This window comes from Protomyctophum parallelum (genome assembly GCF_964188405.1).
Source record: "Protomyctophum parallelum genome assembly, chromosome: 3".
In the NCBI taxonomy this organism is placed as follows: domain Eukaryota; kingdom Metazoa; phylum Chordata; class Actinopteri; order Myctophiformes; family Myctophidae; genus Protomyctophum; species Protomyctophum parallelum.
Genome location: NC_139698.1, coordinates 54,259,060 through 54,284,049, shown reverse-complemented (window position 1 = coordinate 54,284,049; position 24,990 = coordinate 54,259,060). Strand labels below are relative to the sequence as shown.

The window sequence follows — 24,990 nt, the reverse complement described above, 5'->3', positions numbered from 1 at the left end:
TTGTTTTGGCACACAGAACAGACAAAAGGTGGCAGTGAACAGCAAACAGTTCAACAAAGTTCAGCGGAGCCAACTTCTTGCTGTTATTGTAGTTACTGGTCCACTGCAAACAGCAAGATACCAGAGCTCATGGAAAAGTTAGCCTCGGCTAGGCATGGAAAAAGCTATGTCATCAATCTGGGAAATGAAGGCTAGGCTGTTACTGTGATGACCCTTACTTGGACAAGGAATCATGGACAGAGAGGAGAAAGTTGTTGAGGGTGAGTGAGAGAGAGACAAAAACAGAGAAGGTCTGGTTGCATGGGCTGAGCAGTCTATGAAGGCGCATGCTTGAAAGACAAGACACTGTGGTCCCTCTGTCAAAGCCTGCCGCTGTTAAATAACCATTCCTCCGGCATGGATATTCTCAGACAGAGAGAATCCATTGTTGTGCTCTCCACAAGGCAACGGGCCTGCAGCCAAAACACTGCGATGACAGAGAGGCAAAGGAGGGGTTGACAGCGAGACGAGAGAGTGGGGAATACATATTGCAATCTGCTATTGCTGTGTAATTTCACTAACAATTTGGAGGCTTGACCAATTATGTATGTAGAAAATGGCAATACATGTTTAATCATATAGCTATACTAGAGTTGCACAGACAATGAAGTACTATGAAAATGTATTTCGCCAGTTTTCTGAATTTCTGTCAAGTTACAGTGCATACTTAAACATATTCTAGCTCTATGATCAAAATATAGTATGAAGGTCCAATCCAGGCAGGATTATAGGCAAATATATTAATTAGGGTTAAATTAACATAGATTCTTCAATCCAATTAGTATTACTGAATAATTATAGAGGGACTGAGCTAAACATCTTAAAAGGGTGATACGAAGAGCTGCATGAGCTAAAATCCCCAAAGATCTCCTCCTACACGACCATAATATATTGTACTGTGTATGTATGTCACAGTAACTTTATGAAACCAGTCAGTTTAAAAGGACTAGTCACTTGTCAACATGTTTTTGACACATTTAACAAAAGGTACAATATAGTATGTCTTGAAACATTTAAAAAAAAATTCACATGGACAGGACCACACGTAATTATGTAATGTTCCACGTGTTGAGAAACAGTGACCTAGAGAATAATAACATTTTGCCACTACTATTTTTAACCTAATGGGGTAAAAAAGTATGGCAATGTCCTCCTGGACGTCTGTCCAGCAGTTTGGTCCCCTCAGGATAGTGTACTGTACGGTATCTCATTTCAAATGATTCCACTTAACCCATTCTGACCTGAGATCAGATTCATACGAGGTTTCCACTGGACACACACTGGTCTGATGAACCCATTCTGACCTGAGATCAGATTCTAAAAATGTCAGTCGCTCTTCGATTTTTCAAAAATAGCAGACCTACAAGCTCGTATCGCGCCACTCGGTGGCGCGATATGAGCTTGTAGATCTGCTATTTTTAAATAGCTAAAGCATAACATGATGCTGACACCAAAATGGGTGCCCGGTCAGAATGGGTTAATCATACCTAGATCTGTTTGTCAATTTATAAAATCCAAACAAAGTCAAGATATACCAATATCGTAATGGAAGAAGAAGAAGGAAAAGAAAGGGGAAATCTCAAACAATCCTTCTTGTCTTTACTACAACTGCGACTGCAGTGACCCACTGGGATTAGAACACGTAAGGGTTCCTAGGGAAAGGAAATTGAAGTCATAAAGCAGAGGCTGAGCTAGTGGTGACCGTGGGTGACTGGTGGTCACCCAAGCAATCAGTCATGATCTCTATATTGTCAATGACGCACAATGTAAGATCCCCTGGCCCTGAGAAAGCACCATTTTGAATACCAATGATATCTGATGCTCTTGAACATGAATCAGAACTGAAGGAAAAAAGGAGAGGACGGAATCGACAAATGGTTGAGGTTGATGGACCAGAACAGTAAAATGCACACAATACAAATGAGCAGGAAATGGAATTGAACCCCCAATGAAACCATCATGAGATAGAACTTGGCATTCTCACAGGTGGGACAAGATTCTCACAGGTGGGCCAGAAGCCTCTTTCCACCACTGAATTAACCCATTTTGGACTGAGGTCGATTAAAAAAAAAGGCTTCTAAATCCTAATTTTCTTCTGAAAAATCTATGTTTCTATGTCAGTGGTGCTCAACCTTTTTCACGTCAAGGACCCCCAGAATTATTGCGAACGCAGTGAGCCACTTACTATGAGACCCTGCTGCTCATGTCTGTGTGTGTGTCTGTCTGTCCCGCTGTGACACCACCCGCCCGCCACCAGAGGGCGGAGCTGTAGCACACACACACACACACACACAGGGCGCAGCTGTAGCACACACACACACACACAACCACACACACACGAGCTGCGTTCGCTTCCCGCGTTTGCGCGTCTTACTTGTCTCTATTGGGCCACGGACCCCCATCTCAAAATATGTACCGTAGTTCCAGGGACCCCCAGATGCAAATATTTTAGTTAAAAATGTTCGCCACATTTTAACGATTTTTCTAAAATAGCAGACCTACAAGCTCGTAGTGCGCCACTCGGTGGTGCGCTATGAGCTTGTAGATCTGCTATTTTTCAATAGCTAAATTATAACATAATGTATGTAACCACCAAAAGGGGTTCCCGCTCAAAATGTGATAAAAACGAAGCCTGAATTGTGGATTGGGACAGAGTAAGTACATCTGGTTCTAGAGACTACACACACTGGCCACAGAGGCCAATTCAGGATCATTCCCGGACTTTCTGGTACACTGACGTGGCCGTTACTGGTTATACAGTCATCTCTGGGCAGTGACCCCTCAAATCAAACAAGACAGGGACACATACAGCACTTTAAATACGAAAACTAGAGCTATTTGCACACGTTCTAAATGCCATCTGTTCAGGAACAAGTCAACGCTACAGGCAAAATCAAAGCAGAGCTGTGAAGACAATTCGACTCGCATGAAACCGACATGCCGGGCCAGGGCCGCCGGCCTACCGGTCCGGGCACCTGTTGCAGCCTGACAGCGTGTCGCGGGTTCCAGTCCCAAACCCGAGTACCCGACGACCTTTCCTGCGTGTCACTTTCTCCCCATTTACTGTCTATCTTCTGTATCTTACTATCTTCTACTGTATACAATCAATGAAGGCAGAAAAAGCCCAAAGAATATCTATTAAAAAATATATAATAATAATAAAAATTATTATTATTATGTAGCCAGAAGGGCTCGCTACTAGGCTATATCAAGGTTAGATGAACATTTTTTTATTTGTCTTGCCTCATCTCTTCTCAGTTGGATGAAGTGAGATTTTTGGACACCATCTCACCATCTTTACAATCCATGTTCCTAAGGGGGGGCGACAGTCCACCTGCATCAGGCCTTGACACTCACCATTTGCATTATTCATGGGCATTAATCAATCCACAACAAATCCACTCTGATACCACTCACGGTCCACTCAGATACCTCTCTGGGTCAAGTCTCCTGGCATCTACCCTGAACATGGAAAATTACTTTGGCACAGTTAAGGAGCAGTGAACAGTGAAAAAGGATACTGTAGCAATACGGTACAGGCAGTCTACAGATACTGCAGACATTATGTGGGCCATTCCTCTGACATGTTAAGCACATGCCATCGACATGACACATTGATTCTCTTTGATAGGAGTAGTTCAGTTCACCCAAAACATTATATTTTGATGACCGGCGGAGACTCAAAGAGTCAAAGACTAAAGAAAGAGTCTCCTACTGTCTCCTATTGACCGGTGATCAAATTATTGGCTTAGGAATGCAACAAAAACAAAAACAAATCCAAGAATTCAAGGCTTTATGGGGTGTGTATTGTAATTGATAGAAAAGAAGTAACTTTAAGACTTTAGAAGACTGCACACTTGATCATACAACTGCTTAATGAATAAACGTTGCTCAGATTGAAACTATCAGACAATAGATAAATCCCCACATTCCGAATGCGAGCCGTTATCTTTTTTTAGTATTTAGTCCCTTTCTCTTTCCAACACGTTTCTCAGCCTTATGCAACTAATTTGTTTTTGTTATAGGAAAAGCCCCACAGAAACAAGAGCGAGCAGGGAGGGGGCTGGAAATTGGGTCAGAGAGGAGTTTCAGGAATCTGTGGCATGCATTTTTGTGCTTGTTCACTATGTTGACCATCATCACACCGTCAGTGCTGCTCTGCACTCCCTGACCTGGTCGGCCCCTGAATTGACACACTCGTCCCCCCATGGGGCCAACATTCCTTCTCTAGCTGCAGGTGTCAAAGCCAGAGGCACTCCATTGGTCCCACGTGTATAACAAAGACTACTGAAATGACAGACATGTCCAGAACTCAACAGAAATACCTTAGCGAAGAGACCCCTGCCGATGAAAATGCATGCATGCAGCGATTTCAGCCATACGCGAGCACAGTGTGGCAACAGAATGGCAGGTTGGGAATCCACAGGTAATTAGCTCAGACTCAGCACCATTTCTCTGTCAGAGGGAGAAGGCCGTGTGTCATGTTGGTCCAAAGTATTAGCCCATTTGTGAAACTATCAAGAGGGCTGCGATAGCTCAAAATGCTAGGAGAGAACACAAAAGCTCTTTGTGTATTCAAACTGCCCTCTCCTTCCAAACCGCACACTCCACTAAATGTGCGTTAATTGGTTACAATTCAGCTGACAACAACATGAGTGAACAGGACAGAGAAGCTGTTTAGAATGGTAAATAACTAAATATCGCTGCAAAATGTGATGAAACATCTAATTTTTCAAAAGATTGTTTTTGTAGATCACACAGAGCTAGCAAGAAATGCAAGCCTGCTTGTCTGTGATATACTTACTGCCCGAGCTGTGCATGAGTACACACTGAATAGACACTGAATACGCTTGAAATACTAGAGTGTGGTTGCCACAGTGGATTACATATGCCCCTCCCACTAATATTGCCAGCCAATTACAATTTCAAGTCAAACCTTAGATCATGTGTAAGTAATTCGGAGGGGATTTAACCCCCAAAATTCATGTTTTTGCGACAAACGGTTACATTTCTTGCATTTGTGGCGCCCCCTATGGATGAAAATGGAATTGCTTTTAGAACTTGGTTGATTGAACCACCCCGGACATGTGTTTCAAATTTGGGATGGATTGGACATTCCGTTCGTGATTTATGGCATTCTTTGTGATATAGGCCCCTCCTACTAACTTCGGACGACGATTACGGCCGAACGATATGCACTATCAAAATTCCGCCATTCGAGTTTATCGGAAAGGTCCAGAGATCACGTGTACAGATTTTTGTGAGATTTGGACAAAATATGTAGGAGGAAAAGCAAAAAGTGTGTTTTGGACAAAATTCAAATTTGCAGGAATTTTTTTCCTGACGAAAATGGGCGTGGCCTATATGTGGAAATGCATCATGACCCAGGGAGTACATGGAAAAAGAAGAGTTATAGGGAAAAACGTAAAGTGGGCTGTTATAGTGCCACCATGAGGCCGACTGATGTAATTCCTTTTCAATTAATTTGCATAATTATTATGAACCTCCCTCCCAAGTCTTGTAAATATGGCGCTTACGGTCTCCAATGGAAAAAAATACTTACATTTAGTCTTCGATTTCCCCATTATAAGTCTATGGAGAACTAATTAATTAATATCAATTAAACTATACAACGGATCTCTTAGCAAAACACAAGCACACGATTCCCGATGAAGCCAGTCAATTTGACATATGGCTCGATTGTGTGCGGCAAAAACAGTGGGAGGAGTAGTGCGGCAAAGTATCGCTCATTTACAACAACAATAGTCTGGTTGCCCTGTTAGGGCAACCACACTAATTACACCATTAGGGATGCACAGTATTGAAATTTAGGCCAATATCCTGTTACTGAGTAATTGCATGATCAAATCGAACAATACTGATATCGTTTCCAGTAGAGTTTACCCTACACCTGTTATACAGTAAATGTGATTCTGTTTTTTTTCACCATCTGATTCATTAGACTTGCTGATGCACAATGCTCAACTAACTTAAAGGAAGGATTTATTTCCAATATGGATGTTATGCATAGAGCCTATTTCGTTTTTCTGCTAAATGGAAGTGTAAATAAAAATGTATGAAAGACAGCCACGAAGATGACATGCAACTTTGTGTATACACCTAGGCCAATCCATGCCTATTTCAGACCACAACATGCTTCTGGTTGGCCTCTGTCTCACCACACATCGATAAATCTAGAAATGTTAGTTTAATGAAATGATACGAAGGTTCTACTGAGACCTGGGAACTCAGATCAGTTGTGCTGATCGGCAGAGTCCCTTTATAAGGGCTCCTCCTCCTTCCTTGTCTCACTTGTTCCCTCTGTTCAGCTCACCCATAACCTGGGCACTTGGGCAGCATTCCTTTCCGGGTTAATGATCCGGTCGGTGTCAGTCATCCGGAACTTCCTTTCCCCTCAAACCGATTTTTCTCAATAAAAGCCGCAGGCTACGAGAGCTTTTATTGTTATTCTTCCGGTTTGAGGGAAAAGTTCCGGATGATTCATCCTGCCTGATGACTACAAAGCAATACTACAACATGACGTAGTGATATAATCCGTTCCAGACTGGTTCACACAGCAATTTTGTAACACAGACCAGGCTTTCCTCCGAGGTGGAAAGCCTGGTGACGCAAAGGTTAGGTGAACTTAGGTCACCCACCATCTCCCCGACACCGATCAAGCAGCAGGCACCACCAGGTTGGCCTTATCTACTCTACAGGGGGTGGGCTCCGAAGCTCATGCCTTCCATCAGGCAGGATCCCATCTGGACGGATCTGATCCATACATAATTGTATTAATCTATTAAACAAACATACTCGTACTACTTCATTCATGTCTAACATCTGTTTATCATTACATTTCATTACATTCATCTATGGTGTTTTCTTTAATATCGTTGCATTCATCTCATGGTGTGAAGGTCTTATGTCGAACTTTCTCGACTTTGCCGCTCTACTTTTTTGCTGGTTCCGCCTCCTGAAGCAGGCAGCATTGATGGCCGGCGTTCGATCCTCTCCATAGACAATGCATTGAACCTTGCCGCTTTCTCAGAACGTGGAAGCAGCATACCACTACTGGTGTTCTGTATCCACTGAGTGAGAGACTCCAGACAATGATTGAACCACACCTGTGTTTACAACAGCACTCTATGAAGGAACTGCCGAAGCATGACAAAATATTACAGAACTTACACAATGACAGTTTAGTCTTGGTCGAGAAATGCCATAGGAATGTGAAACTAGGAAAACGATACATCCCTCCCTCTGACACAAACACATTACAGGAACACAGAGTGCAAAGCAAATGTACGAGTACTGGGTTTAAAATGATCTTGGTCACATGACAGCGTCCAATCACAATGGATTTATCAATGCAACACCCAATGCAATGCCAAGGAAGGCATTCCACAGGATGAAAATATAGGACAAGGCATGGATTATTTATGAAGCTAAGAAAAACTGCACTCTCGATTCGAACACATCCCTGCCAAATGAAGCGGCAAACAATCAAGGATTGTCTCCGTTACAGGGCTGCAAATGAATCAAAAGTAATTGGAATCGTGATTTTAGGTTTCACCATTATGTAATTGTGAAAACTAAGTTGGCAATTAATTCAAAAATCTGATTTGGTCAGCTGTTGCATTGTGCCCTCGTCTCCTCAACATTACACAAGGGTTAACCAAGTTCAACCTGGCATCCCTATTATGGGATGCCAGGTGAACATTAAAATAAAAATCGCTAACATTTTAGCAAATTATCGAAAATGTTCATAGATAGCAGATCTATTTTAAATTAGCCTTACATAATATAAAATATGTATGGCTTAAGCTTTAAGTGGTTATGGTTAATAACCAGATCATTGCATAAAATTCAGTCAGAGACCATTGCCATTTAGCAGATGGCTCTTTATATAGACTGACTTCCAATAAGTAAGGTAAATATATATATATACGTGTATATATATCAAAATGCAATGCAGAGAGACAGTATAGTGCCTCAGTAAACTAGGATCCGATCACAGGTAAACCAAGAATAGAAGAATCAGTCTAAATAACCAGTCTATCTAGATTACATTTTAACCGTTGCATAGATAATTCTGCATGGCTGGATCAAGTGCTACAATAATCTGAATTATAATTTTATAAAACCTATTCTGTTTGTTATAGATATAAAATACTTGGGTTAACTTGCTAAAAAAGAAAACAAAAAGATCACTTGGTAACAATGGTAAGCAGGGTGGAAATGCAGTACACATTCTCTTGTAAAATGTAAAGGAGGCAAACAAGACGCTAGGAAGTAGCACAGAGTGCAGGCCATGAAATCAAAAGAGTGGGAAGAGGAAAGGGTGGCACCAAAAAAAAAGAATAGGGGGGACTTGGGGAAACAGAAAAGAGAATGGATCTGCATCTCATTCGGGGCTGGGACACTAGCAGGACAGGGAACTAATGAATGACCTCATCGGCAGCTCCCTAACCCCTCACCCATTTGCCCTGCTTCTCTCTCACCCCGGATAGGGTGACGCAAGAGGCAGAGGGGGCCCAGACACACGGGAAGCGCAGTGTAAACAACAACCACTGATTCTGCGCCAAGCCCGCCCATGTGGATGTGCACGCACGTGTGTGACTGGAGCCTTTTGCAAAGTTTTTCATGAACAGCTGTTTCCTGTCCGGGCAAAAGAGCAGTGTGAATTTCACAGTGGCCATTGAGAGAAATACTATTAAATTGTGTGTAAGTCCCCTGCATAAAAAAAACAGACATATCTGGTTACTTTTTAACTGTGGTGGCATGTGTAGCCTGACACCTCGTCTTTGACAAAACGAGTGAAAGTGAAACAATGGTCATTGATTTGCATGGCTACAGTTGATCTCATTCTCATAATAAAGAATATTTTTGCATACATTACCAACCATGGGGCTGAAGACAGCATTCCTACGTTGCATACCAATTGGCCCAGTGAATAGTAATGTCTCTGTTGGTGACTGCCACAGCTCTCATTCCTGTCACCTGGCCCAGACCTTGGGACAATGCCTGGCATTTAGCTGCCGCTTTCCTCCCAAGTGCCGGCGTCCTTCTCAAAGACATCATGGGGATGAAATGCCCTGCCTATCTGAAACAGCAGTGATCCCTGGGAGTAGTGTTTGTAACACTGACAAACTTGCAAATACACCAAAGGCTGCGAGCGCACACACTTCTTTATCTGAATCCACAAATTAATTTCACACACTGTACACACTCACACACTACATAAGGGCTGTAGCAGTACAGATATCATAGCTGGACAAGCTGCAGCAATGACCAGCATGCCGAGCTGTTGCCCCTGGCAACCTGTTCCACATCCCCCTTGGGGGTTGGGAGTGACGGTGGTCTAATAATCCTCCCTGGTCTCAGTAGGGGAGGGTTTGTGTGCCTGGTCCACTGTCATAGCATGGGAGGGTCCAATAAAAATGTGGCTATAAAAGGAGAATGTACTATTGATAATGGGTTTTGGACAGCCCAAAGTTTTGCTACACTGTCTGCCACCCACTCGAGAGGCATTGATTATATCAGGAACTCCCTGGCTTGAAAGATCAATATCTAATGGATCTTCTCAGTTCTCACACAGGCAATGTTTTCAAGATGTATATATCCATCTCTAATGGATTCTACTGACTAGCCCTATCCTCAGACGGGTCTGTGAACAGCCCAACCGATTCCAGATTCCTGAGGTCGATACCAACTGAGTCCTGGACCACTGATTACCGGTACTGATGTTTTTAATGCAATTGTATAGAGCCATATGAAATCCGTTTTATTATTTTCCCAATTCCGTTTTATTTTTTCCCAAATTCCGTTTTTATATTTCTGAATTCGGTATTTTGCTTTTTATGCATTTTCTTTACAGTAACAACCCCCCCCCCCTATCAAATGCAGCTTTAATTTGATTAAACTGCAAACATGTACTGTAGCAGAATATGGAACATAGTGCTGTATGAGGTGCAGGCACAGGCTTAAAACATTTTTTTTTTTTATCAGGGAAAGATAATCAGTTTATTTATCCAAATTGGTGATCTACAAGCCCACAGCACATTGCAGCATGACATGTTGAGAGCTTGTAGATCTGCTGCCCAAACTCCCCAAAGCCATGTGACCTTGTTGTTTTTACTCCACCACTGAAATTTGCCACATAATTTTATAGCAATACAAGACAATAGCCTTGTATGTCTCAAAACACTGGCCTACAGTTAAATTATTGTCAACTAAATAAATATGAATTAGAAATTAAGACAAATACTGACAATGCTACTGATTGGTTCATTCTTCATTGGCTTGCAGTTAGTTATTGCATCCAAAATGCAATAATAATAATAGGCTGGTCAGGATGGGGGGGAAAAGTTGCCCTTTTAGAAAACATTCAGTTGGCACGCACGCACGCACGCACTGTGTCTACTCCTCCTCGGTGTTACAGAGACACGCAGCTAAGCTATACATATCCTTACAACCGTACTCTACCGGATTTTCAATGAGAGTGGAGAGTGGTTTTTTGCGCATTTATGACAAAATATAATAATCGGCCGTCTTCACTTGATTTCTGAACAAACCTGACCACTGAATCATGTTCCATTTTCTCCCGAAAACTGAATTTCAGCCCAATTCCGCAATATTCCGCGTTTTATTCCAATTCCGTTTTTATTGGTCATTTCCGCGATTCAGTCCGCGATTCCGTTAACACGGATTCCATATGGCTCTACAATTGTATTAAACAATGCACATCTTATATTATTGATGTTTCCACTTGAGAACATTTAACTAGTATATTTTTTAAAATCACACCAGTGTGAACCAAGTGGTGCAACTCCCGTCTATTGGTTCTCTGTATCGTTCCAATTTGTATCGTTCCAATTTCTTCTCTGTATCGTTCCAATTTCTTCTCTGTATCGTTTGCGTCCAGCAGGTGGCAGCCATGTCACATACTTCTCTTGTTCCAATTTCACGCATGCGCACACCACTCGTGCTCACACAGGTACACACATCACAAACAGGTACACAGGTACACGGACATTGCTGGATGTAGAAGTGGTTGCACCACTTAAAAATACCCAATGTATAACCTAAGCTCAGAATACGTCGCGTTGTGACTTGTGAACTTGTACATCTGCCATTTTTAGCTCTAGTTCTGTGAGTGGGAAGAGAATGTGATATGAGGGAAAAGGAAACAGAGTTGTGATGAGGTTGATATAGCCTGGGCCTCATGTACAAATTAGATATGATTCAATATATATTTCATTGAAAATCTCAGCAACCTCTCAACACACCTCTGTACTATATCTCATACATACATACATGGAGACCGCTGTCATTTGTTCTACTGTGTGTGTGTGTGTGTGTGTGTGTGTGTGTGTGTGTGTGTGTGTGTGTGTGTGTGTGTGTGTGTGTGTGTGTGTGTGTGTGTGTGTGTGTGTGTGTGTGTGTGCACTACATGAGGTTGTTTAATTCCAGTGTACAGTAGTCATTTTCAGAACCATTGCTTTGAGCAAACATCAGCTCTCTCTCAGTACCAATCTTGTGAACATTCACCATGCCATTAAGTCCAACAGCCCTCATTATACCCTTGGCTGATTTATACTTGGTTGTGCACTGCAACATGTGAGCTTGTAGATTGGCTATTTTCAGTGTGCAATACCGGCAAAACTAAGCCTAAAACACCCTTACGTGTTTTGGTTCTGAATGTCTTCACCCCACATTTAGGTGTTCTCTTTTCTGCTGGCTTGAGATCCAATTGTATGTTCCACAAGAACACAACTAACCACAAGGTTAGGCAAATGTTTAATTTCAAACTCCTTTGCAACACCTGACAACAACAGAAACAACAGGAGGAAATCTAGCATCTAATGTGAAATAATGGCTTGATCCTTAAATACCCATATGTCTGCATATCTCCATTTTACACCTTCAGACTAGCATTCAGAGGTGCGACACGACATCACATACAAAATGCCAATCAGAGCCTCACTAAATAAATGATGAAATATGCAGGGACGTTGATTGGATCAAAACAAGCTGCAAGCGCTCTACAGAGTCTGCCATAAGCCAAAACCACTGCCCATCCCGCCAATTATATTCTGGAGTCTCAAATGTATGCATAATTTATTGATATGGACGAAATGAGGCCAAAGACAGAGTAAAGGAAAAATGTCCTGTAAAGCTCATTTAGCGATAACGGAGAAACATGGAGAAATATTATTAACCTGTACATTTATTGACCAGAGAAGATTGTTCTGAGAATTTATGCGGACAGGCCCTTTAATCACAAGAGTTGTCAAAATGCTATTGGATATAGATGGACCCTTTTGCAAGGAGAGCACTGGCTGGCAGGTCAAGGTGTGAACGAAACTGTGCCCTTAGCTGAACGGGGTCTATGTCTAATATTAGCAAATGAGTTGTGACCGAGTTTTGCAGGAGGACCAGACTGGGGATAGTTACAGACTCAGTGGAGGTGGCAGGAAGCAGTCACGGTGTTGTAAGCATGAGTTCCCTGTTCCCTCCCTGTGTCCTTACTGCCCAGGCAGAAAGGGCACCACAGTCGTTTGGTAATGAAATTAGGGCACACCACCACAGCATGAGCCCTCAGCCCAGGAGGGCTAAAAGAAAGACAACTAGAAAAAGTGCCCCTCGGGGCACAGGTCTCCACCAGGGCAGGTCAGGTTGTGGTCTCCTGATGGCGCTATAATAGGCCAATGTGAAAAGGCCCAAACGCCTTGGATGGCAATTGGATGATTTGAGGCATTTTGTTACAAAAATGTGTTTTGCAAAAATCCACCTGTTGTTGGCAATATAACAGGCCATTGTGAAAAGGGGGATATATTCCTCAACCTAGTAGGAAAGTATGTGAAAGATTTCACGTAAATTACACGCTGCATTCATGATTTGAGGCTTTTGGTTAAAAACGGGCCAATCCTGGCTGCATACTTTGAAAGCCAATGTTAGCCAATTAGGATGGAATATGAAATATCGGACAGATCCATCTTGAACACATGACTATAGAGATAGTGTGTAACGATTTGCGGGATTTTTGGACTGAATCTGGAGGAGTAATATAAAAAAGTGTTTTTCAAAAGTCAGCCTCCTGGTGGCGCTATAACAGGCCGTTCTTGAAAATTTGGGGCAGAGGTTCATCGTTGGCATCCAGGGAGTGTGTGTGCATTGACCGGGATAACAGTGCCAGAGATTAGCTGTACACAGACGGACGGACGGACGGACGGACGGACGGACACACACACGGACGGACACAAAACATACTCTCGCCCCATGCCTTCGGCCTGGTGGAGACAATCAAGGGCATACAGGTCAAGCCAAGGCAGAGTTGAAGCTTTCTAAATTAATGTTATAAGGGGTCTCATACACCCATGTTTTGAACGTGAAGGGTGATTTGTGAGACAGCTTGTGGCTTTGCTATATACTGCATTTAGTCAGATTTCCACCACCCCATTGCATTTCAACTCCTGTGCAGCCCTGACAAGATGTTCCACCGACCTTTGTCGAAGGACAAAAATACCGATTTGCTCAGACACATATGACGTAAATTCTCCATTCATTGTCAATAGGAATTTTATGTTTGTGTAAGACGGAAATCTACACTAAGCTGAATAATAGAGGGGCTAGCGACCCTCAAAAACAACTCCTCTGCAGCTATTGAACCAGGGAAATTACTGCAGACAGACTGCTTTTGAGTGCTCGTTGGGACAGGCTTTTCCCACTATTTGTATTTCCAGAGTACTGGAGACGGAGACTGGAGAGCATCCTCTGTTTCCCTAGTGAGAGATAAGTGATTTACAGCAGCTGAGTACTGTTGACGTCATCCTCACTCCTAGCAAGGCTTCTAATAGCCCACAACAGTTCTGAGCCACGCAACACTTCTGTTCAGTGACAGAGTTGTGTGAATGATTATTAATGATGTGAATGTCCCGGTCCGCAGTGGACCGTCACCTTGAATCACGACTAAGGACGTGATTATCATGTCCAAACAACAGCATATCACTAATGGCATTTGGGCTACAGCTACACAAGTCAACAGTATGAGCATGCAGGATGAGATCTAATGCAGTATGCACAATATATTGCCAAAGTTGTAGCCTCGGTTTTTAGGCTACAGGCTAGGGAAAAAAGTCTGGGACCGAGTCCACTTCAATTCGGCATAGAGTAACGCAAACGTTGATCACTCTCTGCTGATTTCTGATCGTCTGCACCTTTGTTAAATTGACGCACACACGTACACACACACACACTCCTCTTTCTCTCTGCTCTAATTAATGCCATAGAAAGCATAGGTGGACCCCAGGCTACCAAAGTTGTGAATAGACAATGGTCTGTATTGATACCGGTACTGTCCTTTAATCTCTTCCACTGAGAGAAAGATAAGAGTACAAAAATAAACACTCTCCCTGGCCCATACACATGAGCATTGTCCACACACACCCACACACAGGAGGCTGCACATACTGTATACAGGCACAGCACAAGGCCCCCCTATGCCACAATAAGGAATTCCCACCCACTCATTGTTACTACCGCAAGACCACTGCAGCCTCAACACCATAGTCTAGTCTTCAAACAGCACAGCGTTGCTGGCATGACTTCTGTCACTTGTGTGAATTGACTTATATCTTTCCCACTTTTATTTCCTGTCCAACTCACTTCCCACGATATAAATGTGCTGCATGTGGGCTTTGAACATCTCTGAACATGAGGCAAATGAGAATCATCCCATTTCATTAGCATGAGCTAATAATTAAACAACAGTCACAAAATACAAGCATCTGTAGTATAGTAGCTTAAATCTGCAGTCTGCACACTATAATTACATTTTGAAAAAGGGGGTGGCAAAGTATTAATACCATCTCCAGTTACAGTATTGCTATTTAGGCCTATTCTAATGTTTTTTGGAGGATTTGGGAATTGTCTAATAATCCCTTTGGTCAAGCATGCAATTCCCAAATTATTCTAAAGGGATTAACATGCTTAAGGCATGTAGCCTAGATGTAGGAGGTATTCTCTCTGCATCATGTGTAGTAATGTAATGAATATAAATAATACTATTCACTGTGCCAAAAGAGAATCAACCTGAACATTGAGGGGAAATGATTGATTTTATCTCTAAATAATCACTTTCCTGCCTCACTCTTTCAGTACATTTGCAGTGAAATTAATGTTGCACTTGTAGATGTACCTATTTTGTACTGCTGCAAGCTCAGCCCAAGTGTACATTTCTGGGGCAGCTGCTTTGATCTTGAAAGCAGGCATGGGAATACTGTATTTAAATTCAGCCTACTCAACCACTCATATTTCATGCCGAAACCAATAAGCCTTGAATCACACCATAGATAGATAATATAATAATACATGCTACACAAAACATTGTTTTCTACAGCCGAGTAGACAACTGTGCCTGTAATAAGCCAATTAATCGAGGAGGACTCCGAGTTTCTGGCCACTACCAATTTGTAAAGACACCATGCAACTTTGTCCCCCAAAAAAGGGGTACACCGGTGCACATCTCCAACAATTATGCGAGAGCTCCAGGGGCTCAAGAGTAGCTGGCTGATCCCATTCACTGCATGCTTGGCAGTCTGGGCTGGTGGTTTCTCCTTGTGTTACTAAATAGAAGACGACCCGTCAGTCTGCTTAAGCTCTTAAATGCTCAATGTGTCTATGCCTGCACAAGCCAGGGTGAAGCAGCTTGCATTGGCTTACTAAAGACACTCAGGATCATGCACGGCATGATAACAGCATAAAGAAAATAATGATTTAAATTAATATAATGACTTTAATAGCTTACTTTAGGTAACACTATGAAACAATGCCATTAAGAAGAATAAACAGTCAGGTAAGAATTATGTTGCTTCAAAAAAGCTTATGGTATTCAACAAAGTAAGATGTGTTTTGAAAGCATAGCTTCACTACTACAAGACAAGAGGCTAATGAAACACTGAAGATGGAGCAATGCAAGTGACATTTACTCAAGACAATATGTATAGACCAAACCCATGCATGTGTAAACACTGTACCTTACCAACTGTCACATTAACCCATTCTGACCGGGCACCCATTTTGGTGTCGGCATCATGTTATGCTTTAGCTATTGAAAAATAGCAGATCTACAAGCTCATAGCGCGCCACCGAGTGGCGCGCTACGAGCTTGTAGGTCTGCTATTTTTGAAAAATCGAAGAGCGACTGACATTTTTTAGAATCTGATCTCAGGTCAGAATGGGTTAATCAGACCAGTGTGTGTCCAGCGGAAACCTCGTTATGAATCTGATCTCAGGTCAGAATGTGTTAACCAGTCACCTGTCATATTCACTTGTATTCATCCTGTTCAGGTCACACTGAAAGAATCTTGAGAAGGGAATAGCCTATACAGCTAGGTCCATGGTGTTAATTTAATGCTGATTGTAAATGTAATGCTGATTGTACAAATTGTACAAAGTCCTTTCACTGTGTAGTGTAACATATAGCCAATTTTGACACAGTGAAAGGACTTTGTACAATTTGTACAATCAGCATTAAGCCAATATGTTCCATTGCATCTGTGCATCCTTCATTTTAGACAGCTTACCTTACCAACTATATTTCACAAAGAGTTTGCCAGACAAATGGCCATCCATACAGGCAAAATTATACTTTATTCATCCGAGAGGGCTGGCCTCAGATTATCAGGTTAACAGAGCAGATGAAAGAGTAGAGTCCCGACAGCAAGGACACACACAGGATGAGTAGCGGAACGGAGAGCTCAGAGAGGAGAATGCCTGAATGCAAATTTAAAGAAAAGGAGGATTAGAACATGGTCTTCAAAAGTCCTGACGGGGCAGAATTCCACAATGCCCAGCCAGACTTTCTTCAGCTCCACTCTAAGGGCCTCTGGTTCGACAAGGACAGATCCAACCAAACTGTTACAGTAGTAGTGTACAGTAGCTCTATGTGATCCAGAACCACAGAAAAGTACAATGGTGAGGTTGGTGCTTAAGTGTTTTGAAATGGAAGAAATTATTAAAATCGGGGCACCGCTGGCCGAGCGGTTAAGGTGCATACCACATATAGGCTCTAAAGCCTGACAGTGTGTTGTGGGTTTGATTTCCGAGCCCGACTATCTTTTCTGCGTGTCACCCCTCTCTATACTGTAGTCTGTACTATCAATAAAAAGGCACAAAACTGACAAAAGCCACAAAAAGAGCGGAGAAAAAAAGGAATTTGAAATGTAGTTTTACATTTAAACAATAAATGCAAGCATGCAAACTAGGTAGTGGTGAAGAAAAGGCGAGAAGGATTCCAGAGCAGGAGCAAGGCCTGACAGGGGTCTAACAGTATGTCCTGTCTGTCCCTTGACCGATTTTAGATTCAAAATAGCAAAATTTGACGAAAGGAGACAAGTTTGCATGCCTGCCTACAGCCCTACACTCAACATCATGCTACTGTAAACTGTGAGATATTACCACTGAGAGAATTCTGAGGCCCTAGTGCCAATATTTCACGATATAGCACAACAGTTTCATAACTTTAATTTGTAATATAATATGCATGAGAAAGCAAAGAGAATTAAAACTTGCTTTTTACCTGTGAAGTTTCTGCCTTATGTGGACTACCTTCTTCTCATGTCCGTTGTGCTGCTACTTTGTGCGCCTTATCTAGACTAACCTGTATACCTGCTAGCTGCTGCTATGATGGTTGGTGGCCTAACAGGTAAGGTAAATAAGGTGTGCATTTGGGAGATTATATAATTAATATTGACAGTCACATCTAACTTATAACTCTCAAACTTACAAATCTCGTATTTCAGCAGACATGGACGCCAAGGAGGGACACAATAGGAAAGTAGGAAATGGGCCATAAAGTAAGTTCCATTGCAGTTGTTAACTGCAGAGCTATAAAGCCTTCACTTCACATGACATATTTTCTGTAATTTTGTTCAGAGACATACAGTAAAGAAAAGAAAAACCTGCATGTAATGGCACAGTGACAACAACATAGACAATAATGTCACTCAACTTGCTCATGTTATGCAACAGAGATTGAAATTGTGGCATCCTTTGTCGAGGTCTGGTTGCAACATTTTTTTTTTATTATTATTTTTAGCACTGGTTACCATCATGTCATCATAGTCAGCTGTAAGTGACAGACATACTTCAAACAAGACTAACTTGATTCCTTAGAATAGTTCTTCTGTCATGAGTCATAGACCATGAGATTGATGACGCCTGGCTCCTAGACCCATGACCATGACAGTGTGTACACACACACAGTGTGCTTCATACAGTAGAGAGCAGATTTAAGTCAGTCTCACTGAACAATGTTCCCATAACTATAGGGTTGGAAGGAGCTCTGTTGTCTTCCCCTTTGACATGGAGCCAGCAGCCCACCCCTAAACCCCCCGTCAGCAGGAAGGAAGTTTTCTGTTGTCCCCAAGAGAGGACATCACATTGTGTGTGACCGTCGCGTTGCCGTCCCGGGCGTCCTTCTATTTCCAGTACCGGACAGTGTATCAATGCACAATGGTAGGTAGGCATAGATGTTCAAACATGTCCGTCTAGCAGAGCAGCTTACCGTACAATACATTATTCTCACAGGTAGATGGAGTCGATCTCTTTAAAAAATTATCATACGTAAATTCCTTTTTCTCTATGGGGACCATCTCTTCAAAATTATCATAAATAAGAAAATGTCTCCTATAGTCCTATGGAGACCATCCCTACTAAAATATCATGGATTTCATCATTTCAATGAGCACTGCAGGCTTGAAATCATCATTGGGTTCCAAGATGAAAATTGAAGTATGATCAATCACACATGCAGTTTGCAAATGCATGTGAATTTCCCTTGATGCATGCCCAGTTATGAGCGTCTCGTTTCACTGCCACTGGTGCATCTCTGCACCAGTTTCAAGAAGCCAATGGCACCTGTGGCTAGGAAAATCTGTCTGCATTTGGGAAACAGGTTTGGGGTGAATCATGCATCACTCGTTTGACGCATGTACAGTCCGTCGTTCAGGAAACCGCTGGTGTGAATGAATGCATAGCGTTAGTCATCATAGGTTAACCATGATGAGGGGGATGGGATCAATCAGATTACCTCACTTAGCGATGTGTGTTTTATCACCATCCTATTGGTTCCGTAAATGATTCTCCGAGACAAATGAGAACCGTGTAGTAGGCAACAATAGGCAGTAATCAACGTAATAATTGTCAATGGCATTGTCATGCTAAAGGCTGCAAATATTGACAAGTAGTCTTTGTCATGTGGATTAAAATTTGACCCAGTGGATGATGAAAGAGCTTATGGACAACATCTGGTAACGTCTACGACTGCTTCTATGGAACAATATATCGCAATATTCAATGATCTATCTATTCGTGTTTTGGCTAAACTCAAATCAGCCACTGCACACAGATAACGCTTCTAAACCCGAAATGGTAATATTTTGCCCAATGTGGAAAAGACTTGGATAAGCAACATTGCTTATGAAACCCATCCACTAAATTTGAATTACTAGAGATAGTAATTATGTTAAATGGTTGCATTTTGCAACGCTTACATGAAAAAAGGTCATAAGTTTACACTATAAAGACAGCGACTCGAACAATAACTTGTAAAAAACGACAGGTCTTCAAGTAATGCTGGTTGTAAATCAATTGATCAAAATACTTACATGTTGCTTCGGGTCCAGCCTTGTCTTCCACGCCAGTACCGATGATATCCTTATTATTGCTTTCCATTGTTGCTCATTCAATCATGCGGTTCTGCTGGGCGACAGTCCTCTCATTCCTCAGGCAGGAGGGGAAAACTTCTCGCTGACCTGCCCCAAACGCACCACCCGTCCCACTGCAAAGTCACCGTGGAGTGGACGTCTACAAAAATCGACGACAAATTAAAAAAAAAAGACAATTTAAACAACCGGTACTACTAGTGAACGAACCCGCCCGTTGTTGCGTCAATTCCTGAAAGAAGTCGGGAGAATGGTGTGAGAGGGAATTTGGGGAATCGTGGGGGAGGAGTGACTGTGAGTGACTGAGTGGATGAACTGAACTTACACTCCGGCACACACAACAGCTGATGCTGAACGCCTGCATCGTTGTCGCGCGCCCGAAAGTAGCCGATCTACAAGCTCACACGGAGCCACTCTTGCGGCGCTGTGTGAGCTTGTAGATCGGCTGTTTCCGGAGCGCGGCACCGGGCGGCGCGCTACGCTCACGTATGGTCCCTCGCCGGCCTCTGAATCGGACTGTACCATTACAGGGCACGGGGGTGTTGTTACTGTTATTGTGGACTATCCTCTCTCTGATCATAATATTTATGTTTCATGTGGCGGTGTCATGTGTAGCCGATACATTCCGTCAGGCTGCATATTTGACAGCAGCTCACAGCTACATGAAAAATGTATAAAATATGAAGTATTAATATTCACCCACCCAATAAAATAACCACATAATTCACCATTTGGTCCATTCGCCTTGAAAAATACAATGCTCATTTCACAGTTCACACGAGTGTAGTCTAAAGTTTTTGACTAGACACTAGTAGACAGACAGACAGACAGACAGACAGACAGACAGACAGACACAACAAAGAAACCCTAACCTTGGACAATGCATGGGAGAAAGCAGCATCATCTCTTTTAGATATTTTTTGATTTTGGCTTTTTTTTTTTTAAATAGATTTTTACAGTATTATGACAGCAAAGGGGGATATAGATGGGGGGGGAAGACATTGGCCCAGCATCATCTCTTTTAATTAGGCTTATCATCAAAATGTCTAAACACACGTGGCTGCTTAAAGGACTATAAGGTGTGCAGGATGGTGGTACACTGGTACTGGTACTTACTACTTATGGCCTCAGACACCTCTGTGTTTTTTGGATTAAGTTGAGGCACACTTAAATTGAACAATTGCCTTGGGTAAATAATGATCTGAATGATCTGCATGTAATTGCAAGCTATATAGAAAACTACTGTATGTGGTTTCATGTCAGCCTGTTTTCACATGTGTTTCAGCATTGGTTTCACTGATGTACCAGATTGTACTAAATTAACTCTATGAATGTTTGAGTTGGGATAAAGTTATTATTCCAAATGTCATGAAGTGATTTACAAGGATTCAATGTAAAAGAAGGAAGAAGAAAATGGAGAGATACACACACAGCAAAGTTGTTCATTTATCCATTTGTGAATCCATTTGTACAAACCTGGGAGTTAAATGAACACTGCATTGGTTGTACTTTTACTGAGATTTGAGTCAAATATAAAGTGTGTCACAAATAAAAGTTATTATTATACTTAAAGTTACATAATATTTGAACTGCAAGTGATATACCATCTACCACCTGTGGATCTCCGACAGCATCTGCTAGGAGGAGAGGGGGTGGGGGCTAATCGGCACGCTTGAGAAGGGACATCCCGTCCCCCCAAAAAGACCCCAGTTGGGTTCTTTTGTGCAGCTGTTGAGTCCTGTTAGTAAAAACCCCAAGAGCCACCTGTCACTGCAACTGGAATGGAAAAGTGGTGGCTGAAGAACATGGGGGTTGGGGACCCCTCAAGAGAGTGTGTGTGTGTGTGTGTGTGTGTGTGTGTGTGTGTGTGTGTGTGTGTGTGTGTGTGTGTGTGTGTGTGTGTGTGTGTGTGCGTGTGTGTGTGTGTCTGAAAAGAGAGGGGATAGGAGGGAGGTAGGTTGGAGCAGTTGATTGCATGTGAATACAAAAGCTGAGAATGAGTTTATTATTGACAGAATCTTAGATTGTTTATTTTTATTATTATTATTTACCATTGACCACAAAATGTATTTTTGACAAGAAGGTTTTAAAACAATAATGATAATTTTGGCAGATAAGCAATTGCAATAAAAAAATAAATGTCCTGGGTGAGGAGGTGATGAAGGAAATGAGAGGGTAATAACTAAGGCCATTCATCATAATTGGTCAGATGCCATATCAGCCCTCTAGGGATAAGACAGTAAGTGACCAATCAGTGTAAACTAAGGTCGTATTATTCCTAACGCACTGAACCCACCAAAAAAAAAAGCATCCCTACACATTTATTATACGCATGCAGGCTTAAACCTGGTCCAAACCAGGCCATGTGGTCATCCTTGCTCCTATATGTATTTTTCAATGCAGCAAGGAAAAACCTTTTTTGTGTGCGTGAGTGTAGCATCCGTGCAATCAGCACAAGCTCAAGTGTCACAGTCAGGCTTGCATGCAGGTGTTTTTTCACGGCGAGGAAGGCCTGTGGGAGTGTGGGCCGAAACACTCATAGCCTATGTTCTGCTGCTGGGGGTGAACTGTATGCAGGTGTCTCACATAAAAATAGCAGGCCTACAAGCTTACCACACATCATGTCGTGACGTGTTGTGGGCTTGTAGGTCAGCTATTTACAGTGTGCGACACGCATCATACAATTAAGTAAAATCAACCCTTCCGTGTGAGCGATGCTGCTGCTGAAGGAACTCTCAAGCTCTGGAATGACAACCCCCCCACCTTACTTATAACCTGAATATACTGTAAGTTTGAGGTTTACCTGTTATCCTGTTTGCTTTGTAGAAGTGAATTGTTTTCTTGGCACTTGGTACCTCTGGTTAAGAGCATCCGCTAAATGCCTAAATTGTATAAACATTGATGACACTTGGCTGCCAAGCACGGTTGCTGCAGGTGGTTTATTAAAATTCACAGCTGTGGAGACTGGCTGTTTATATGGATGCTGCTATGATGAAGGAACCAAAACAGAAAACAGTGACCTTTGACAGTTCAAAGAATGGCTGCACAGTCAACTCCCTCCATCGCAGAGGGAAAAAAAGGTTCATTCACAGGAGCAGTTCCAAGTTGATGGTAATATTAAACTGCTTATTCATGGTTGTGTTGCCCTCAGTATCCATCCTCGAGCACAGCTGCATCAGACTTGGACTGATATGCCAGGCCTTGGTTGGATAATGAGCAACAACAAATTACCTGGGTAACTTGGGACGAATGCTCGGGTAAATCTAAATCTTCACACTCTTACTGGGCTGTCATTGTATAAATTCCAAGCAATACGAGGATGTATTTTGCAAGACAACCGCTACATGCTTGATAGAACCGCATTTTGCAGAGTGCAGAGAAAAAGAGAGTGCATGGAAAGTTCATGAAACCATCCATTACACATCAAAGCACAATGTGCACTCCTGAAATAAAGGTTTTTCAAGGATCTTGCAGATATACCCATTTATATAATGTTTTGTGAATTCACTCCACTCCCACCTCCTTTCATCTCTCCTTCAAATATCCGCCCTGTTGTTTTCTGGGCTAAGCCCCTCAAACACATGAACTGCTGTGTACACAAGTTAGCGCGCACGCGCACACACACACACACACACACGCACACGCACACGCACACGCACACACACACACACACACACACACACACACACGCACACACACACACACGCCGAAATATGCCGGTCCAATATATAACCTTGATGACAGTAAGCTTGTTACATGCTCAGTGCATGATGCAAAGCCCTCACCTTATCGAGAAGATCAGGAGTACGATTAGATCATTGGGGTAGCCGGAAGGCTTGCTCCAAAAAGACGCTCGCCCCCATTGTTTTACTGAGGATAAGGTTAGAAATATGTTCTGGGTTTAACTGAGGTTACGTTTAGGAATAATGTGAGTTATATATATGAATACCAGATGAATACCACCTGACCGGATTTGCCCTGGGATGACTGTGTTTTGGGGCGAGCGTTTTGGTACACAAAGGAGACATTAACATCACCTGGCTGCAACAGTGGCCTTCTGCCTTCAAGAGCATAAGCAACACGTGAATGTTAAAAGACTTACATGACAACAAGGCTCAACACTTGTTCAACAGCCTGATGGTTGACAGGTGGAACCTGTTCCATAGTCTGCTTGTGTGTGTCTTTTGATACATCGGTATCGCTTGCCTAGCTTGCCTGACATCAGTGGTGTGAACACATCATCGCTGGGGTGGTGAGTGTCATGCAGTTATCAACATTTAATAGTGGAAGTCAAGTGACAGACTTACCAGTATTCACAGACATGGGCGTCAATCATGGGAGGACGCAGGGGACTTGTCCCCTGCCAAGGTCACGTGTCCGCCCTTAAAGTATTGGTTTATCGCTGTTTAATCAAGTTCACGCTCTGTTTATGTTCTGTTCGTGTCTTTATGTTTGTTTCTTGTGTAATCCGTACCCCTCGAAGTACCTTTACTCAAACGTAGTCTTGGACCTTAACTAGTCTTTTTACCATGCCATTTGTGGACATTTGCCATAATGTGCCATTATATTGGCTGGCAACGTCTGAGAGACCTGCATTCTGCCACCCCGGTAGCCTGAAATTGGGGGCTTATAAATTAATTGATTCATTCATTTAAACCTTTATTTATTCTCAAAAGACATTGATGTTGCCCTCATTTGCAATGTCGTCACGATACACCATAGTACAATTAAAAAATATAATAATAATAATAATACAAAAGCAGTTGCAGACACTTGTGGGTAGATCTGCAATCAAAAACGTTAAGTGGCCATGTGTTATGAGAGAACATATCTTTAGTTTAAGCTGTATAGGTCATATTCCAAGTGGTTGGGGCATTAAAACAAAAGGCTTTTTTTCATTACATATAATGTAATGAAACGTCAAGGTTACATCTTGCAGTGATGATAATAATAAGTAAATAATGACGATGGCAGCTTAATAAAACCATAAAAAAGACAAAGGAAAGGAAAAGGGGTGGGGAAAACACTAAACATGCCATGCAACACTGTCCGTAAATTACATATGGAGTACTATTCTGGCATAATCTGATTCATGTCATATTTTCATGCTAAGGGTACATTTTGGTACAGAACTGGCATCCAGCATCTTTATTTCCTTGTGCAATCTGCAAAATGAAAGGCCCAGGAATAACAGCTTAACTGCCGAGGCATGTAGGCTACT

General features: G+C 42.3%; 1 protein-coding gene across 6 annotated transcripts in view; it reads right to left on the bottom strand.

Moving 5' to 3' along the window:
- map7d1a (MAP7 domain containing 1a) overlaps positions 1-20,077 on the bottom strand; it is a 60,545-nt gene extending 40,468 nt beyond the window's left edge. For 3 of the 6 annotated variants that reach the window (XM_083761462.1, XM_083761464.1, XM_083761467.1), the window contains exon 1: positions 19,713-20,077. In XM_083761462.1, the coding sequence (XP_083617588.1) occupies positions 19,713-19,779 (67 nt within the window). In that variant the 5' untranslated portion in view covers positions 19,780-20,077. The remainder of the gene's footprint in view (positions 1-19,712) is intronic. The other 3 variants (XM_083761465.1, XM_083761463.1, XM_083761466.1) reach the window with 1 other exon arrangement.
- Positions 20,078-24,990: the final 4,913 nt, after the last annotated feature.